The sequence below is a fragment of the Rhinatrema bivittatum genome, chromosome 8, assembly GCF_901001135.1.
Source record: "Rhinatrema bivittatum chromosome 8, aRhiBiv1.1, whole genome shotgun sequence".
NCBI lineage: Eukaryota > Metazoa > Chordata > Amphibia > Gymnophiona > Rhinatrematidae > Rhinatrema > Rhinatrema bivittatum.
In genome coordinates this window covers 253,707,750-253,726,515 of record NC_042622.1, presented here as the reverse complement: position 1 = coordinate 253,726,515, position 18,766 = coordinate 253,707,750, and the positions used below count along the sequence as shown (strand labels likewise).

Here is an 18,766-nt window from a genome sequence, read left to right as displayed (position 1 = left end):
TGCCTTGGGGGTAACCTGCACGGAGCGGCAGTTACTACCATAGGAAATGTGCTGGGCAGACTAGATGGTCTTTTGCTGCTGTTATTACTATGTTACTATGTTATTCCATGTTTCTAGTGGCTAACAAAGTTAACATTTTGTTTTCTAATGGTAATATCTCAGGAGTTACTATATTGTGGTGGTGCCACTGAAGAAATCCCGAGGCCTGTTCCTGAACCCGTGGGGTAGTCCTGAGGATATGGATCTAGAGGAGGTGAGTTCTTTATATCTTCCTAAACCACTCTGGTCACAAAAGCCCCACCTCTCACCACACTGCCTAGTGTTATTTTCATACTGAGACAGAAGTTAATTGGTACCATTTTATGTTAAGGACACAGAGCCCTGACCATTCGCCTTTCTCATGCACCTAAAGCACAGGATCCATGCTGCTTTTTGTGGTCCATGCACTATGAAGAAAATGCTTGACTTCTCTGTTTTTTACATGCCCTAAAGGTACAGGGACTGTGCACCTCAGATGTGCTGTGCTCTTAGAACCGAGGGACACAGCACTTTCTTGTTTGTCAGACAAGGAGAGCATGGGACTTAGTTCTATGGGTTTACCTTTCTAGCTGGTTCAGAACATTGCAAGGCTTCAACGCCGCAGTCTACGGCATTCACGACAGCTGGACTTCCCGAAGCCATATATTGCAGCACGTTTCCGAACACTACCTACCCACTTCACGTTGGGAGACCAGAAAAACCATGATGGATTTGAAAACAAAGCCTTGGAGATTGGGCAAAAATATGTCTTCTTCATCCTGGCTGTTCTTGAGGGAGCTGAGTCAGTAAGTCAAATTTACCTTATCCATTGCCTTTAAGGACCAGGCTAATAAATGCAGGTGAAGGGACTTTACTGATGTCGTGAGGGAGTGCCTGTATATTTGAGTATTGCATTCTAGGATTCTGGAAGTATCTGTCACATAGATCCCAAATAGATGAAAGAATTAAAAGATCATCATGCTGCCGATTTCTTGCCCGATTTCTTGCCCGAACATTCCGATTTCTTGCCCAAACATAACATTTATCTAATCAAGAGGACAGTTTTCAGTAACCCGTGTGATTTCCCTTTTGAAAATGAATTACTAGTATGGGTGTAAAGAGTGGCTGCATTCTTTTGCAGCTGCTGTTTCTGTAGGCAGCCAGTCGGAGGTAAAATATCACATGTGCATTTGAAAAGCCAGTGTATGCACGCGGTTTTCTTCCCTCCACCTAAATATATCTCCAAGAACAACCCTCTTTAGTATTATTTCAGCTGCTGTGAAGAGGATGGTTTTAAACTAGGACAATCTACCAAATGATTGCATTGATCCAGCATTTCACATTTGTCAGGAAGGAATATAACAAAGCTGGATTTTGCTTATTAATGTACTTTTGTATGAGCTTTGGTGGGACTTGGTAATCTGCATGAGGAGGACTATTTCCAAAGCCATTTAATCATGTAAGTAGTCTGGCTAAAAATATAATTGTAGTAATAATACTTAATCGTGCAGGGTTCCACGGAGCATGGATTTCTAGCTGGATTAAAGGGAGGCATTCCCAGGGACATGTTCTAGAAGGGATTGGAAAACAATGTGCACAGATTGTATCTTCAAAGCCATGTCCATTATTCTGTACTGAAATTTTACTTGCATAAAAAGCAGGCACAAAAATCTGTGGGTACTTTGGACCTGCAGCATTTTTCATGGGTAAAGCATGTTCGCATGTTACCTTTTGAAAACTGTATTTCAAGGTCTGCAGGTACAAAGCACTTATGGACTTTGCACGTAGATGAATGGTTTGTACATTGCCTGCGTATCTAACACCCCTGTCTTCTCCCCCAATGCACACAGCTTTCTGCCATTTATATTTCTTGCTTGAAGCTCAGATTAGTTGCTTGTGTTTTGGTTAAAGATATGTTCCCTGTACTTACCAGGATCAGTCCAGACCGCTGAGATTATGCCTCCCTTCCAGCAGATGGAGTCAGAGAAACAAGCTGAAAAGCACCCCTTATGTACTGGTGCGCCCCCTGTGATCCAGCAGATCCAGCAGATAGGAGAAGCATAATCCGTGGTTCTGATCCTGGACTTGATTACCTTATTGATCGTGGATTGGAAAGTTTGGGGTTGTTGGCCCCTGATTACCTTTGGCTAGTACAATAAAATAAATTTGGTGACAAGTTTTACTTCAGTACCTCCCAAGGGTGGGCAGCCCGTTCCCCTTGGTGGCAGGTAAGTTAGGGAGTAAATAAGTTGGCCTGGAGTGTTTTCTATTTCCCGGTGACGGGGGGGATTTACCGGTGGGCCGGTCCCTCCCCCCTAGATTCCCAGAGACGCGACATCCCTCTGGAAGGAGCAGTTGGGGGCTGTTTTCTCTCGGACCAGGACCGCGTGTTACCTTTCCTGGTTGATAGGAGAGACACAGTTCAAAAAACAAAAAATGTTGTTATCCAGCTTTGCTGTTTTCACTGCTCTCCCGGGGCTCCGAAGGCTTTTCCCTGCTTACAGGTGTTCTCTGCGCCCATTCTCCCCTTTAGATGCCGCGTGGATCGCAGTGTTCTGCCTGTGGAGAGCCAGGGATCCGGCTCTCCCGCGACGGCCTCTGCTCCCGATGCCTTCCCGGGGGAGAGGGGCCATCGGATCAGCTAGTTACCGGCAGGGGGGTGGGTGCTTTGCGATCACGAGCTTCAGGGACGTCTCTGCTGGCTGTCAGACCTCGGCCTGCCCCGTTCCTGTCTAGCGTGGGAACGGCGGCCATTTTGTCTCCCTCCGACGAGCTGCCCGAGCCCTGCGCAGGGGGAGGGGATTTTCTTCCACCATTGTCACCACCCGATTTGAGCCCGGTATGGCAGCACAAGGCGGGGCATGATCCTCCTACTCCCCCGAACCCTCCCCGGGGTGGGGGGGGGGGTTCCTTGCAGCGAAAACATCCTTTCTCCTCCCAGTTCGTGCTGCTTTTGCACAAAGCTTATATGGAGGCAGAATCAGATTGGCAGGATCAAGTCTCTCCGCCTGCAAAGATCCTGAGACCGGATCCAGGCCCAGATGTCCCCAAGGTCGGGGGGGGGTCACCCGTCCGACTGTAGTGGCCCCCCCGGACCCTGACCCACTTGCTCTTCCGTCCCTGAACCCGGATTCACTTGGGGATGGAGATGTGGTGGCTCCTGTGGCGGCAATGACCCTCGGTACTCCGTCTATTTTCCAAAGAGGAGTTGGAACCTTTAATCCCTCACGTGTTAGCGGAGCTGGATATTCAGGCTCCGCAGGCTGTGGTTGACCCTGTTTCAGGGGACCCTGTTCTGGCGGGACTTCGCCTCCTCCCCACAGCCTTTCCTTTTCACTAGAGCAGTGGTTCTCAACCCTGTCCTGGGGACCCCCCCAGCCAGTCGGGTTTTCAGGATAGCCATAATGAATATGCATGAGAGAAAATTTGCATACACTGCCTCCATAACATGCAAATTTTCTCTCATGCATATTCATTGTGGCTATCCTGAAAACCCGAATGGGGTTGAGAACCACTGCACTAGAATGGGGTTGAGAACCACTGCACTAGAGTCTTTTCCAGCTTATGTCCCGGGAGTGGGACACGCCGGAGGCTAGTCTGCGGAAAAACTTTACCCATTGCCGGAGGAGTCTTTGGAACTTCTGAAGACTCCTAAAGTGGACTTGGCGGTCACGGCTATCGCCAAGCACACTACCATTCCGGTAACTGGTGGCACCGCGCTTAAGGATCTCCAGGATAGGAAACTGGAGGTTCTCCTCAAGAAGATTTTCGAGGGGTCCACGCTGGGTGTCAGGGCTGCGGTCTGTAGTAGTCTTGTGCAGCGGGCCACCCTCAGATGGGTCCAACAGCTGCTCACGACTCAGTCTTTGCCCCCGGCAGAGGCAGAGCAGGCAAACCGTATGGAAGCAGCGGTGGCTTATACAGCGGATGCTCTATATGATCTCCTTTGGACTTTGTCATTCACCATGTCCTCAGCGGTGTCAGCTAGAAGACTCTTGTGGCTCCATAACTGGCCGCTGATGCTTCCTCCAAGTCACGGTTGGGCTCGTTCCCATTTAAAGGCAAGCTCTTGTTTGGAGAAGAACTTGAACAGCTTGTAAAGGCGCTGGGAGATAATAAGGTTTACAAGCTCCCGGAGGATAAGCCCCGCTCCTCTCGGTCCTTCGGTACCTCTCGGGGTCGTTTTCGGGGACAGCACCGTTTTCGCCTGGGCAGGACTCAAGCCTTTGCCCCCCGGTTGCAGTCGACAAGATCACAGACTTGGGCTCACTCCTTTCGCGGGCGTAGACCAGGTAGAGACGGCATTGCCCAAAGATCCTCCAGCACCAAATCTTCCCAATGAAGGTGCGCTGACGCACTCCTCTGTTCCGGTGATTGGCGGGCGTCTCTCTCTCTTTCTCGAGGAATGGGTCAAAATTACTTTGGATCGGTGGGTCCTAAGCATCGTCGAACGCGGTTATGCTTTGGATTTTGCTCTGCCGCTGCGAGAGCTTTTTTTGGTCTCTCCTTGCGGCCCCCGAGCAAAACAGTTGGTGGTGAGTCAAACCCTGGACCACCTGAAAGCTCTGGGAGCCATAGTACCGGTTCCGCCGACCGAGCACCACAAAGGCAGGTATTCCATCTATTTCGTGGTTCCCAAGAAGGAGGGTTCGTACCATCCTATCTTGGACCTCAAGACGGTGAACAAGGCGTTACGGATACCTCTGTTTCGAATGGAAACTTTGAGATCAGTCATTGCGGCCGTCCACATAGGAAAATTTTTAGCCTCATTGGACCTGAAGGAGGCTTACCTTCACATAGTAATTCAAGAAAACCATCAGCAGTTCCTGAGGTTCATGATTCTGGGCGAACATTACCAGTTCTGTGCGCTACCATTCGGGTTAGTGATGGCCCCCCGCGTCTTCACCAAGGTCATGGTGGTCGTAGCGGCGGCTCTCAGGAAATAAGGGATATTGGTTCACCCCTACTTAGACAACTGGCTCATCCGAGCGAAGACGGAAGATCTTTGCCGACAGCGGTACATTCGGTCCTGGAGCGTCTGCACTCCCTGGGTTGGGTCGTCAATTTCTCCAAGAGCCAGGTGACTCCCTCACAGCGCTTGCTATTCCTCGGCACTCGGTTCGACACAGCTCTCAGCAAAGTTTTTCTTCCCCAGGAAAGGATCAACAAATTGACGGATCACATCCAGCGGTTGTTAGGCCTGCCGATACCCACGGCGTGGGATTATTTGCGGGTCCTTGGCTCTATGTCTTCTACTCTGGAGTTGGTCCCCTGGGCTTTCGCACATATGAGACCTTTACAGAGAGCGTTGCTTTCCCACTGGGCCCCAAGTCGGAAGAATTTCAGTTTCCCTTACCGCTGCTGGACCCGGCCAGGGACAGTTTAGCATGGTGGCTGGTTCCGGAACACCTGCATCGCGGGATGGACCTGGAGAACCCTTAGTTGGGTCATTGTGACCACAGATGCTAGCCTCTCCGGTTGGGGGGGGCAGTGTGCCAAGCGCAGTCGGTGCAAGGTCAGTGGACATGTCGTGAGGCACAATGGTCCATCAATCGCTTGGAAACGCGGACAGTCCTCGCTCTACGGGCTTTTCTTCCGCTAGTTCGCCATCAATCGGTAAGGATCCTGTCCGACAATGCGACAACAGTGGCATACATCAATCGTCAAAGCGGCACAAGGAGTCAGCTGGTCGCCCAAGAGGCGGACGAGCTGATGGTCTGGGCGGAGTAAAACCTGGCCCACCTGGCGGCTTCGCACATAGCCAGGGTGGTCAATGTACAGGCCGATTTCCTCAGCCGTCAGCAGTTAGACCCCAGAGAGTGGGAACTGTCAGAGAGCGCAGTGCGGCTATTGACTTGTCGCTGGGGAGTTCCCCATCTAGATCTGATGGCAACTCTAAAAAAAATGCGAAGGCGGCTCGTTTCATCGGTCGCCGGAGGGAACACGGGGCCGAAGGAGTTGATGCTTTGGTCCTTCTGTGGTCCAGCGACGTCCTGCTCTATGTATTTCCTCCGTGACCTCTGGTGGGCAAGGTTCTGAGAAGAATAGAGAACCATCCGGGGTCGGTCATTCTCGTAGCACCGGAGTGGCCGAGGAGGCCGTGGTTCACGGACCTCGTCAACTTGACGGTGGACGGTCCCTTGCGTCTCGGCCATCTTACAAATCTGCTCCGGCAGGGTCCCATATTTTTCAATCAGGCGGATCGCTTTTGTCTGGCGGCCTGGCTTATGAAAGGAGGCAATTAAGAAAGAAGGGTTACTCTGAATCCGTCATTACTACTCTTCTCAGGGCACGCATGACCTCCACTTCGCTCACCTATGTCCGTGTCTGGAAGGTGTTTGACCTCTGGTGTGCTGGCTTGAGGGTCTCACCACTAAGAGCTTCGATTAGTCAAATTCTTTCCTTTTTGCAAGAAGGTCTGAAGACAGGTTAGGTGTACAGCTCTCTTCGAGTGCAAGTTGCGGCTCTTGGCTCCTTACAGGGTAAGGTCGATGGCACGTCCCTAGCGACTCATCCAGATGTGGCACGGTTTTTGTGGGGTGTGAAACAACTCAAGCCCCCGGTTCGTCCTGTCTGTCCTTCATGGAGTTTGAATTTGGTACTCCGTGGTCTCTGCAGTTTGACGTTCGAGCCCCTTAAAAGGGCTACTTTGAAAGACTTAACGCTCAAGTCCGTCTTTCTCGTGGCGATATGTTCGGCCAGGCGAATATCGGAGATTCAGGCTCTGTCTTGCCAGTAACCGTTTTTGCATTTTTTGGAGACTGGGGTGTCGCTCCGGACAGTGCCTTCCTTTCGTCCTAAAGTCGTCTCTGCTTTTCATTTGAATCAATCGGTGGAGCTACCAGCTTTCTCGAATTTAGATCGGAACTCCCCCCAAACTCGCGATTTATGGAAGCTGGATGTTCGGAGAGTTCTCCTCAGGTATCTAGAGGTGACTAACGAGTTTCGATTGTCTGACCATCTTTTTTCTTATGGAGCGGCCCAAAATGGGGTCTTCCCGCCTCGAAAGCCTCCATTGTGCGATGGTTAAAGGAGGCCATAGCTTCGACCCTTATTGGGCAAGGTCGAGCGGTTCCTGACGGCCTGAAGGCTCATTCACTCAGGTCGCAGGCAGCATCTTGGGCAGAAAGCCAGTGTGTTTCTCCGCAAGAGATTTGCTGGGCAGCGATGTGGAGATCTTTACACACTTTTGCTAAGCATTACCGCTTGGACGTCCGGGCTCCGAATGTCGATTCTTTTGGTAGCAGTGTACTCTGAGCGGGACTCATCGGGTCCCACCTCGGGTAGGGCAACTTGGGTACATCCCAGCGGTCTGGACTGATCCTGGTACGTACAGGGAAAGGGAAATTGGTTCTTACCTGCTAATTTTCGTTCCTGTAGTACCATGGATCAGTCCAGACGCCCGCCCATTCTGATGATGAGTCCGCTCGCTTATACATTTGTCTTCTTTACTCTGCTAACAGTTTGGGAGTATATGGAATTTTCCGCACAATGGTGAAGAATACGGAGTTTTCCGCATGACAGTTACTCATGTTCAGTGTTTTTTTGTTCGTTTATTGTTCTAGCCATGGGTTCTTAAAAAAAAAAAAAAAAAAGTTTTGTTCACTCAGCTTTGTTATTAATTATACTGAAGGATCATAGGGGGCGCACGAGTATATGAGGGGTGCTTTTCAGCTTGTTTCTCTGACTCCATCTGCTGGAAGGGAGGCATAATCTCAGCGGTCTGGACTGATCCATGGTACTACAAGAACGAAAATTAGCAGGTAAGAACCAATTTTCCTTTTGTTCCGCATATGCCATATCATCCAAAATATATCCAGGGCTCAGGCGGGAATCTTACATGTGGAATTTTACATGAGAGACATTCTCCATGTTTAGTGCTGCACAATCTATAGCATCGGCAAACTGCCAATAACGATTTGGTGCTCCCGTGGCCTTGTTCTGTTGTGTAATGATAGAAATGTCTGGACTGGCATGGAGATTGATGCAGACAAATGGAGGCAGTTTGTAACACAGTCCTGTGAGATGAAAGCAGGTAGTAAAAGATAAGAAAATCAATGGATGAAACATGGCTGCACAGAGAAACAAGAGATTATGGATATGCAACCACAAACAAATGGCTGCAGAAGCCCTTCAGACGGTTCGCATAACATCGTCCTATTTTCTCTCTTAGAAGATGTTTGCTGCAAGTCCATACTCGGACCCAATCCAGCTGGATGACCCTGATCCTCAGCCCATTATCGATGGAGAAGAGGGGCTAATCTGGGTCATTGGGCCTGTACTGGCCGTGGTGTTCATCATCTGTATTGTCATCGCAATTCTGCTTTATAAAAAGTAAGAAACCTAGATGATCGCCAAGACCCTACACCCACTGAAGCCATCAAACTTGCAGGTCTGCGGATTGTTGGAAGTGCATGATGGAAAAGGATGGGTGTGGAGAACGCAAGTAATAATAAGAACTGAATTTAAACAGCAACTTTCATCTAAACTAGATTCCAACACGCTTTGCTTCCGAAGCATGCAGAAAGTTTGGCTCCCTCACTTTTAATGCTTTACTTAAACGAAAACTTCAAAATAGAAGGGGGAGTAGAAAGAATATTATTAAAATTACAGTTGGGTAAAATGAGGCATAGAATGACAGAAATGACCTTTCCCAAGATAAGGAGCAGGTTTTGAATTGCATATTTTAAGAGGTCCTCCTGGCTCCAGTTCAGGGGGGGTCCGCAAACTACAGCTTTGGGGGGGCTGCATTCAGCCCCCCCCAAACATTTCCCTGCCTGCAGCCAACCTGGTCTTTGAAGCTAGGTTTACGTTCTTTCTTTTTTCTTAACGCACACAGCGGCAGGAGAAGCAGGGAGTGCTAGGGAGATGTCCAACCCCCCCCCCCCCCCCCCTCAGCAGAAGAGATCTGTGAGGTGAGAGGGTTGGGTGTGAGTGAGGGGAAAGGACAGGATGGGAGGGAGTGAGAGGAGAGAAAAGCAGTATGAGTGAGGGTTGGAGAAGAAGAGGTGGAGAGGGGAATGTGAGTGAGAGGTAAGAGAAAGGAGGAGATAGAGTTAAAGAAGAGATGTGAGGAGGGAAAAGGGAATGTGGGTGAGAAGAGGGAAGAGAGGGTGAGAAAGGGGCGGGAAGGAGGAGTGTATGGGGGTTTTGAGTGGAAGAGCCTGGGCCACAAGCATATCACTTTGCCATTCTCTACCTTTCTGCTCCCCATCCCAAGGGGACAGAGGCAGATAATGAAGGAGGGGGGAGGCAGGTTGTGGGTTTTCCAGGGGTATAGCAGGGTTGCCAACTTCTTAAGAATATTTATCTGTCCTATTTCTGCGGGAACTCTGTAGCCTTCCTCCTCCCCCCTTCTGCAGCATTTGAAATCACTGAAAGGGCCAGACTCCAAGGGACAACCCACCAAACCCTCCTCTGCTCATCGAAACCTAGAGGGGGGACACCTCCACCCCACCCCCACCCCCTGCCCTTTCGGTGCTTTGAAATGTTGCATGTGGCCCTTCGTTAAAATTCGGGGGCCCCTACTCTAATAGATGACACTTCTTCATTCCTTTCATGCTTAGGGATGGGAACTGGATTAATATGAGTGGCAGATAGCTGAAATCCAGTGGCCTAGTACTGAAAGCAGCAGCCTGATAGCCAGAGAAGCTGGGGTTCAAGTCCCATTTTTCTCACAGGCATGCTCTGTGACCTTGGGCAAGTCGCTTTACCCTCCATTACCTCAAGTATAAGCTAGGAGGGTCATTGTACTGAAGTCAAATACTGCGGGGATATACTGAGCTGCAGGACTCGGTACCACAGCTTAGGAAACTGTGCATTCTTTCTCCCCCCCCCCCCCCCCCCCCCCAACAGTAAATATTGCAGATTAAAAGGCTCCAAAAGCTGCGTGACGGTGGTCCTTTCGTTCTGGGCTGTCATCTTGTTAAAGGGGCCATAGAGGCCTAATGTGCAAACTCCACCCACCCCGCCACCTCTAGAAGCAGCCCTGAGGTAAAGATTCCCTCCTCAAAAAATGTCTGTCACGCAGCAACAGCCCTCCCCCTTTGCCAAACTCATCCCTTTTCAAAAAATAACCCTCCTCCAACTCCAAAGCCCATACCTTGAACCATCCTACCCACCCTCCCTGGGGGCCTAGTGAGGACAGGGGCATAATTTGCATTCCCTGTACGTACCCGGATCAGTCCAGACTCCTCGGGTTTGCCTCCCCTCCAGCAGATAGAGACAGAGAAATTTTAACAGACTCCGTCCTATACCCCTGAGGTTGCACCTAGAGTCTTGTCAGTAGTTTTCTGTCACCACAGATGGTGGAGGTGCAAAACCTTTAGTCTGGGTTTAGTGTTAGGTTTTTAATTTTGCTGGTATTTGTTCCTTAGGGAATCAAAAAAAAAAAAAAAAGGACAAGGATTTAGTAAAAAAAAAAAAAAGAGAGAGAGAAGATATCTCAAGATATCTCTTTAAGCCTCCCCGGGGATTGTTAGGTCCTGGTGGGACTATCCCCCCTGGTACCTGGTAACAGAGGCTCTGGAGCAGAGGGTTGGGAGGTGATACCGGGGAGCCTGGTTCACTCACCCTCTGAAGATCTGCACACAGGACAAAACAACCTTGAGGTGATTTATTTAATTTCTGAGCCGGCCTAGCGGTCTCTTTCGGCCCTCCTTCCTTCCGATGCCGTTTTTGCCATCCTTTTCAGTTCCTACGAGCTCCCGGGGGTTTGACTTGGTAGCGCTGGTTCTTTTTTCGGGCCTCGATCCTAAGTTAGCTCGGGGATCATGCCGCACGGTGCGGCCTGAGGGCCAGAATTTGTACCAGGTGCTTGTCGGGATGGGAAGGCAAGTCGCTGCCCCTGGGGGAGGGGGGGGGGGCGACTTGCAGGCAGCGCAGATCTCTTCCTCAGAGGAGGAATGGGGGAAGAACTCGGATGAGTCTTCTTCCTCGTTCTCCGATTTTGTTTTGTTGCTGCATAAAGCCTTCAAAGCACGAAAAGCAGCAAAGAGCCAGGGTGGGGCCTGGGACAGGAGCGTCATCACTCCACAAGCGTACCAAGTCACACAGTGGCATAGAAGCCCCCAAGGCCAAACGCCCTCTCCGGTCCTTTTCCTGTTAGGTGGACAGTTCAGATATGGAAGGGGTGGATGAAGGCGAGTCTCCTCCGCAAGCCCCTGGTGAGGGACCGGATGTGGATCAAGATCACCAGCTCCAGCTGGCCAAGCCAGTAGATGCGCCTTAGAAGGTTTCTGGCTCTTTAAAATTAAAAAAAAAAAAATGTACTCGAGATTGTGAAAACAGCGGCAGAAGGCGCAGCAAGTTCCTTTGAGCCTCCCAGGTGGTTGGCAGGTCCTGGTGGGACCATACCCCCTGGTGTCAGAGGCAAAAGAGCAGGGGGTTGAAGACCCGGGGACTGCTACAGCCGGCAGGTGATACTGGGGAGCCCGGCTCACTCACCCACGGCAGGCAGCTCAGCACAGCCTTCGGAACACTGGGGGGGGGGGGGGGGGGGGGGGGGGAAATAGTAAAAATGAGTTTTTTTTCTGGTCGGCTGGTCCAGGGTTCTCTCCAGCTCCTCTCTGCCTGCCTTACCGCCGTGTTTTGGCTCGCCCAGTCTATTTTTGGCATGCTTACCTCAGCTGATCAGAGCTAAATTTAGCCCGAGGCTATGCCTCGTGGTACGGCCTGCTCCGCGTGCTGCAGCGTTTGCACCCGCCTCTCTAGGGCCGGCATCTGTGCAGATTGTGTCTCGGGAGGTGAAGGGACCTCGGGGAGGTCTGCTGAGGGGAATCCCCATGGCAGCTGCAGTTCTTCGCGGCGCCAGGAGCCTGGAAGGCTTACAGCTCAGCCGCAGCCTCCTGATCCGTTCCTGCTTAGTGCAGGGACAGAGGCCATTTTAAAAACGTTCAGGGATGCAGAGAGAGCCGTGATGGAGGCATGGAGCTCCCCGCCACCTCTCTCCCTGTGACTGGGACCCTTCGGAGGCGGGGGGGGGGGCAGGTCACAGGAGGATCGGGCTGATACTTCAGATGGTGATCCTGAGGGGGCCTCAGATTGGTCTTCTTCATCGTTCTCCTCGGACTTGGTGAAGTTTTTTCACAAGATGTTCAAGGCACGGAGAGCGTCCAAACGCAAGAGGGGCAAGGTCTCTGAGGTTCCCTCCTCCCGTAAGCATCCCAAGTCCCCGCTGGTGGGGGGGCATACTAAGTCTAAGCGCCCTCTCAGATCCGTGGCAGGTCCGGATGATTCATCTTCGTCGGATCTATCTGATGGAGGAGACCCTTCCCCGCAAGACCTTCAGGGGGTAGATGCAGGCCAGGATGGTCAGCCCCTGGTGCCCAAGCAGGGAGGCGCTTCTGCAGTGGACAGTGATGATCCCAAGGTGGTACACTTGTTCCGGAGAGATGAATTGGGTCCACTTATCCCGAATATTGTGGAAGAGCTCGGAATTGAAGTCCCGCAGGAAGATTCGCGTATGGGAGCAGTGGATCCCGTGATGTTAGGTCTAAGAGGTCTGGCTCGCTCTTTTCCCTTTCATATGTCGGTCACTGACCTCTTCTTCCGCGAGTAGGACACTCCAGATCTAGGTTTGATAGTCAGCCGTGCTGTGGATAAGTTTTAACCGCTACCGGAGGATGTGCTTGAGCTGCTCAGGGTACCCAAGGTGGATGCAGCAGTCTCTGCAGTCACTACAAAGACCACCATCCCAGTCATGGGAGCGATGGCCCTAAAAAATTTGCAGGACCGAAAGTTGGAGGTACAGCTTAAAAAGATATTTGAGACCTCCGCCCTGGGAGTGCGGGAGGCCATGTGCAGCAGTTTTGCTCTGCATGTGAGCCTGCTTTGGGTGCAGCACTTACAATCTGTGGCATCCCTTTCGGAAGCGGACACAGCTTAGGCTGGTCGTTTGGAAGTGGCGGTGGCTTACAATGCGGACGCACTGTATGATCTCCTGCGCACGTCGGGAAGAACAATGGTCTCCGCTGTTTCAGCCCACAGGCTCCTTTGGCTCAGAAATTGGTCGGCGGATGTCTCCTCGAAAGCTCAGCTGAGTTCCTTGCCTTTCAAGGGAAAGATGCTCTTCGGCCAACAGTTGGAGGACATGATTAAGTCTCTGGGAGAGAATAATGTCCACAAGCTGCCAGAGGACAGGCCCAGGAGCAGAGGCTCTTTTCCTCAGAGGTCCAGATTCCGGGGGAATCGTCGTTTTCGAGCCTCAAGGTCTTCTGGATCCTCCTCTCGTCAGGCTCCCAGCCGTGACGGATTCGGCACGGTCCAGTCTTCTTTGGTGGCTGTGTCCAGATTATGACGGGGTGTGTATTTGGAAATTCCCTCCTGGATAGTGGTAACCACTGATGCCAGCCTCTCCAGGTGGGGAGCGGTTTGTCGAGGAACAGCAGTGCAAGGTTAGTGGATGAAGTCGGAGTCTTCTTGGTCGATCAATTGGTTGGAGACCAGAGCGGTTCGGTTGGCGCTACAGGCCCTCCTTCCCTTAGTAGAGGGGAGATCAGTACGGATTCTCTCCGGCAATGCGATGACGGTGGCTTACATCAGTCGTCAGGGCGGAATCCAGAGTCATCCGGTGGCGACGGAGGCTCAACTTTTAATCAGCTGGGCGGAACAGCACCTGTACAGGATAGCAGCCTCTCACATTGCCGGAGTGGACAATGTGCAGGCCGATTTTCTCAGCCGCCACCAGTTGGATCCAGGAGAGTGGGAACTCTCCGATGAGGCTTTCAGTCTCCTGTGCAACCAATGGTCCAGGCCTGCGATGGATCTGTTGGCGACGTATCGCAATGCCAAAGCTGCTCAATTTTTCAATCGTCGAAGAGAGCCAGAAGCGGAAGGTGTAGACGATCTGGTGCTTCCCTGGCCAAAGGACAGTCTGTTGTACATCTTTCTGCCGTGGCCGTTGGTCGGCAAGGTTCTACGCCACATTGAGGCTCATTCAGGCAAGGTGATACTCATCACGCCAGAGTGGCCGAGACGCCCGTGGTTTGCGGACCTTCTCAATCTGGCGGTAGACGGCCTGCTGAGATTTCATCTGTCCCAGAGTCTGCTGAGACAAGGTCCCGTTTATTTCACAGAGATAGATCACTTTTGTCTAGCGGCATAGCTTTTGAAAGGCGGAGATTGAGAAATAAGGGTTACTCAGAGGAGGTGATTACTACACTTTTGCAGTCCCATAAAACTTCTACCTCCATAGCCTATGTCAGAGTTTGGGGTATTTTCGAGGACTGGTGCCTGAACCACGTGGTGGAGCCGTCCAGGGCTACTATTCCGGATGTTCTGGCCTTTCTGCAGGCAGGTCTAGTAAAAGGTCTAGCCTTCAATTCCCTACGAGTTCAGGTGGCAGCCCTTGGTAGTTTTCGGGGAAAGGTACAGAGCCTCGCTCTAGCGTCTCATCCTGATGTTCGTTTTCTGCGTGGCGTTAAACATCTTTGTCCTCCGATTCGGAACCCCTGCCCTTCGTAAAAGCTCAACCTGGTTCTCCATGCCCTTTTGCAATGCGCCTTTCAAGCCGCTGACACGGGCGACCTTGAATGATCTGACGTTGAAAGTTGTTTTCCTTGTGGCTATTGTATCAGCGCGGCGTGTTTCAGAGCTACAGGCCTTATCTTAGCTCTTCTTAAGGATTTCTAACGAAGAAGTTTCTTTACGAACGGTTCCCTCCTTTCTTCTGAAAGTAGTGTCCTCTTTTCATTTGAATCAGATAGTGGCACTCCCATCCTTGGCGGGCCTAGATCTTTCTACTTCCGAGTCTAGGGAGTAAGACAGCTGGACGTCAGATGCATTCTGATACATTATTTGGAGGTCACGAACGGTTTCCGTCTTTCGGACCATCTGTTTGTCCTATGGAGTGGTCCCAGGAAGGGTCAGAAAGCTTCAAGGACCACCATTGCACGCTGGCTGAAGGAAGCTATTGCTGGCTGAAGGAAGCTATTGGTCCCAGGAAGGGTCAGAAAGCTTCAAGGACCACCATTGCACGCTGGCTGAAGGAAGCTATTGCTGGCTGAAGGAAGCTATTGCTTCGGCTTACCTAGTTCAGGGCCGTCTGATTCCGGCTCATTCTATTAGATCGCAGGCGACTTCGTGGGTGGAATGTCAGCAGGTGTCACCGCAGGAGATTTGTCAAGCAGCTACTGGAAACCTCTGCACACTTTTGCTAGGCATTATCGTCTAGATGTCTGGGCCCCAGAGCCCGGTTCCTTCGGGGCCAGTGTTCTCCGAGCGGGACTCTCTCAGTCCCACCCTGGTTAGGGAAGCTTTGGTACATCCCAGGAGTCTGGACTGATCCGGTTATGTACAGGGAAAGGAAAACTGGTCCTTACCTGCTAATTTTCGTTCCTGTAGTACCACGGATCAGTCCAGAGCCCCATCCATGGGGAAATGTAGAGTCCGCTCGGCCGGTTGATGTTTATATTCTGCAGATTTATTCAATGCATTTTGATATTGTGCGCCCACCTTCAAAGGGTAGGAGAATGGGCATGTTTTCGTTCCTGTTACCAGTTTTTCATTCCCTCTACAAGGGGGGGAAATTTTGGTTGTACTAGTTTACTTTTCTCTGCTTGGGTACAGTGTAATACTGACAGATTCTAGGTGGCACCTCAGGAGTATAGGACGGAGTCCATTAAAACTTCTCTGTCTCCATCTGCTGGAGGAGAGGCAAAATCCAGGAGTCTGGACTGATCCGTGGTACTACAGGAACATAAATTAGCAGGTAAGGACCAATTTTCCTTTGTGGCTGGCCAGCACCATTTTAATTTGAGAAGGCGTCAGGCCCAGAGTCTAAGGGGCGCTCTGGACCTCACTAGGCTCCCAGGTCTTAAAGGTATGCCTGGGGAGAGTGAGCTAGGATGTGTTAGGGATGGGGTTTGGAGCCAGTGAGGGAGTATTTATTTTTTAAAAGGGGCAGGGTTGGGAAGTGTGGGAGGGCTGTTAGCTATGCGACAAACATTTTTTGGGGGGTTCTTTACCTTAGGGCCACCTCTAGAGGTGATGGGGGTCTCACTAGACATCCTGGGGGGGAGGGGAGTGTGCTGATTAGGCTGCTATGGCCCTTTAAGAAACCTTTCGGCATGTTAACATCCCGATACTCCTATGGAATCTTAGCTACAACTCCTGAGTTATAGCTAACTTTCAGGAAAATAGCACTGCTTGCCTGAAAAATCGCAAGCTGCGTTATTTTATTTCTATAAAATGTACTAGTAATGAGCTGCTTTGCCTGCCTTTGCAAAGCATTTCTGAAATTTAGTGCAACATAACATGCAGTATTTAAAATACCGCATGCTACAACTACCACTAAGTGTTTTCCATTCTATAAACACCTAACATGGCTTAGTAAAGATTGCAAGCTCTGTGGGGGAAGGGAAATACCTAAGGTATCCATAATGTAAATCACCTTGAACTCAGATTTGGAAAGGTGAGTAATCAAATCCCAAACCAAAGAAATGTTTAGGTACTTGCCAGGTAATGTTTAGGTACTTGTGAATTGGCCAGTGTTGGAAACAGGATACTGGGCTTGATTGGCCCTTGGTCTGGCCCAGAATGGCATGTTCTTATGTTCTTAAATGAAAGATGTGCATACACTGACTGGCAGATCAAGAATTCCACTTATTTGATCTTCACCCCAGACATGCTTTTTAACCACTTGACACTGCTACAGCCCAGAAACAATTCTTGTTTTCTGTTGTTGTTACTCTAAAATCATAAAATGCTCATGTTTTCTTTTCTCTCACTGCTACCTTGGACAGCAAACCAGACAGGTAAGAATATGAAACCTTCAAGGTTTGACGTTCCCTTGGCTCAACCAGTGCACGTGGTTATAGCTTTGCTGAAATCATTTGTTCCATATGGACAAGAGGACTTTTGCCTGGAGCAAAAAGAATCTTCCTAAAATGAAAGGTTCCATCCAGAGCAGTGGAGGAAATGTATTTTCACCCAAAAGTTCACTTTTCCTAAAATTTATCGCAGAGCAGAACTAGTTGTTTTAAGATGAACTCAGTAAAAGCTGTGACGTAATTGTGGCAAAGAGATAGTGGCGCTTTCCTATAAAGTATACAGACTTCTTCTCATGATAGCACAGTGCTGAGAATTCCTAATATAACATACTCATGAAGTAGCTGCAAAGGATCATCAGAGTCAGGTAGCCTGAAGCCCATTTAATTAACTGGCTCTAAAAAGAATGGGTTAAACCAATATTCCCTGAATGTACCCAGATCAGTCCAGACTCCTGGGTTTTGCCTCCCTTCCAGCAGATGGAGACAGAAAGTTTCGCAGACACTGCCACATAACCTGGTGTGCCCCCTGCAGACCCGTCAGTATGTCTCTTTCTCCAGCAGATGGTAGAAATGCAAAGCTTACAGTCTGACCCTACTTAAAAAAGAAAAAGAAAATTTCCTTGGAGATTCTCCTCCCAGGAGGTTGGTAGGTCCTGGTGGGGACATCCCTCCAGGTTTAGAGGTGGACGAGCAGGGGATTGGGGCCCTTGGTTTGCTTGGATCTTCATTGCTGGAGGCAGAAAGCTGGTGGAGCCAGTTCCCTCTCCTCCAAAAGATACAACAGAGCCTGCTGCCACTCTTCATTGCAGGGAAGTGCTTTTTGTCTTTTTTATTAAAGTAAAAAAAAAAGTTTTTGTATTCTTTTCCCTGTCATTCGGTGGCACAGCAGGGCTGACACCAAGCAGGGGCTCAGCTTTAGCGACTCTAGCATTTTATGTTTCCTCAGGCGACGGCCAGCACTCACGGACTGGGTGGGCCGAAGCCATGCCATGTGGCTGCAAGTGCACCACGTGTGGTAAGTCACATGGCGAATCTCTCGGGCCGGACTGTGTTCCCACTGCCTCTCTGGGAGAGAGGGCAGTTTGGGGATGACTTCGGTGGCTTTAGGACATCAGTGCCGGCCTGGGAGGCCTTAGGCTGCGTCAGGGACAAAAGTGGATTCATTCCCGATTAGAGCGGGAATGGTGGCCATCTTGTCTATCTTTGTGGCTGCTTCAGAGGCTCTGGTGGGGGGGAAGAGGATAACCCTTCGCCACTATCCCCGGCTGATCTGAGTCCTGTAGAGGGCCGGGGGGCTGGGGGATTCAGTCGGGAGAGGAAGAGGACCTCCTGGAGGAAGCTTCCACCTTCTCATCCAGTTTTGTACTGTTATTGCACAAGGTTTATTTGGCCCGGAAAGCCACGGGGTGGCATGGTTCCAAACAGGAGGTGTCAGTAGGTCCGCAGCCCAGGAAGAAGTCCAGGGTTTCATGGGCTACTGAGGCTACCAAGATTGTGATGCCCATGCAGGTGAACACTGCGGACAATCTTCTATGGTTCCAAAGACTGAGCTCCTTCTGGAGCGGGCCCTCCTGAGGTGGATCCTTCTCTGGTGCGGCAGGATCCAGATGAGGAGCCAGGGGAAAGCTCCGGCTATGGAGGGGGACTATCCAAAGGTGGTTCGTCTGTTCCAAAGAGCTGGGCCCCTTTTTCCTTGTGGAGTTAGGAAAAATGGTTCCACAGGAGGAGTCCAATCAGAAGGACGTGGATCCGGTCATGGATGGCTTAAGGGGTCCAGCGAAGGCTTTTTCCCTTCCACTAATCAGTTAAAAAGTTGGTGGTCAGGGAATGGGATACTGCGGAGACTGGCTTGAAGGTTGGTAAAACGATGGATAAGTTATATCCTTTGCCTGAGGACTTGCTTGAACTCTTGAAAGTTCTAAAGGTGGATGCATCAGTATCGGCGGTTACTAAGATGACAACTATTCCGGTGGCCAGTT

The 18,766-nt window shown here is 50.6% G+C and overlaps 1 protein-coding gene across 26 annotated transcripts in view; it reads left to right on the top strand.

Annotated features, from left to right (window-relative positions):
* The window catches only part of PTPRS (protein tyrosine phosphatase receptor type S), a 568,002-nt gene that overhangs the window by 454,647 nt on the left and 94,589 nt on the right, over positions 1 to 18,766 (top strand). For 15 of the 26 annotated variants that reach the window (XM_029614603.1, XM_029614615.1, XM_029614610.1 and 12 more), the window contains 3 exons: positions 163 to 253; positions 609 to 824; positions 8,192 to 8,352. In XM_029614603.1, the coding sequence (XP_029470463.1) occupies positions 163 to 253; positions 609 to 824; positions 8,192 to 8,352 (468 nt within the window). The remainder of the gene's footprint in view (positions 1 to 162; positions 254 to 608; positions 825 to 8,191; positions 8,353 to 18,766) is intronic. The other 11 variants (XM_029614614.1, XM_029614622.1, XM_029614605.1 and 8 more) reach the window with 1 other exon arrangement.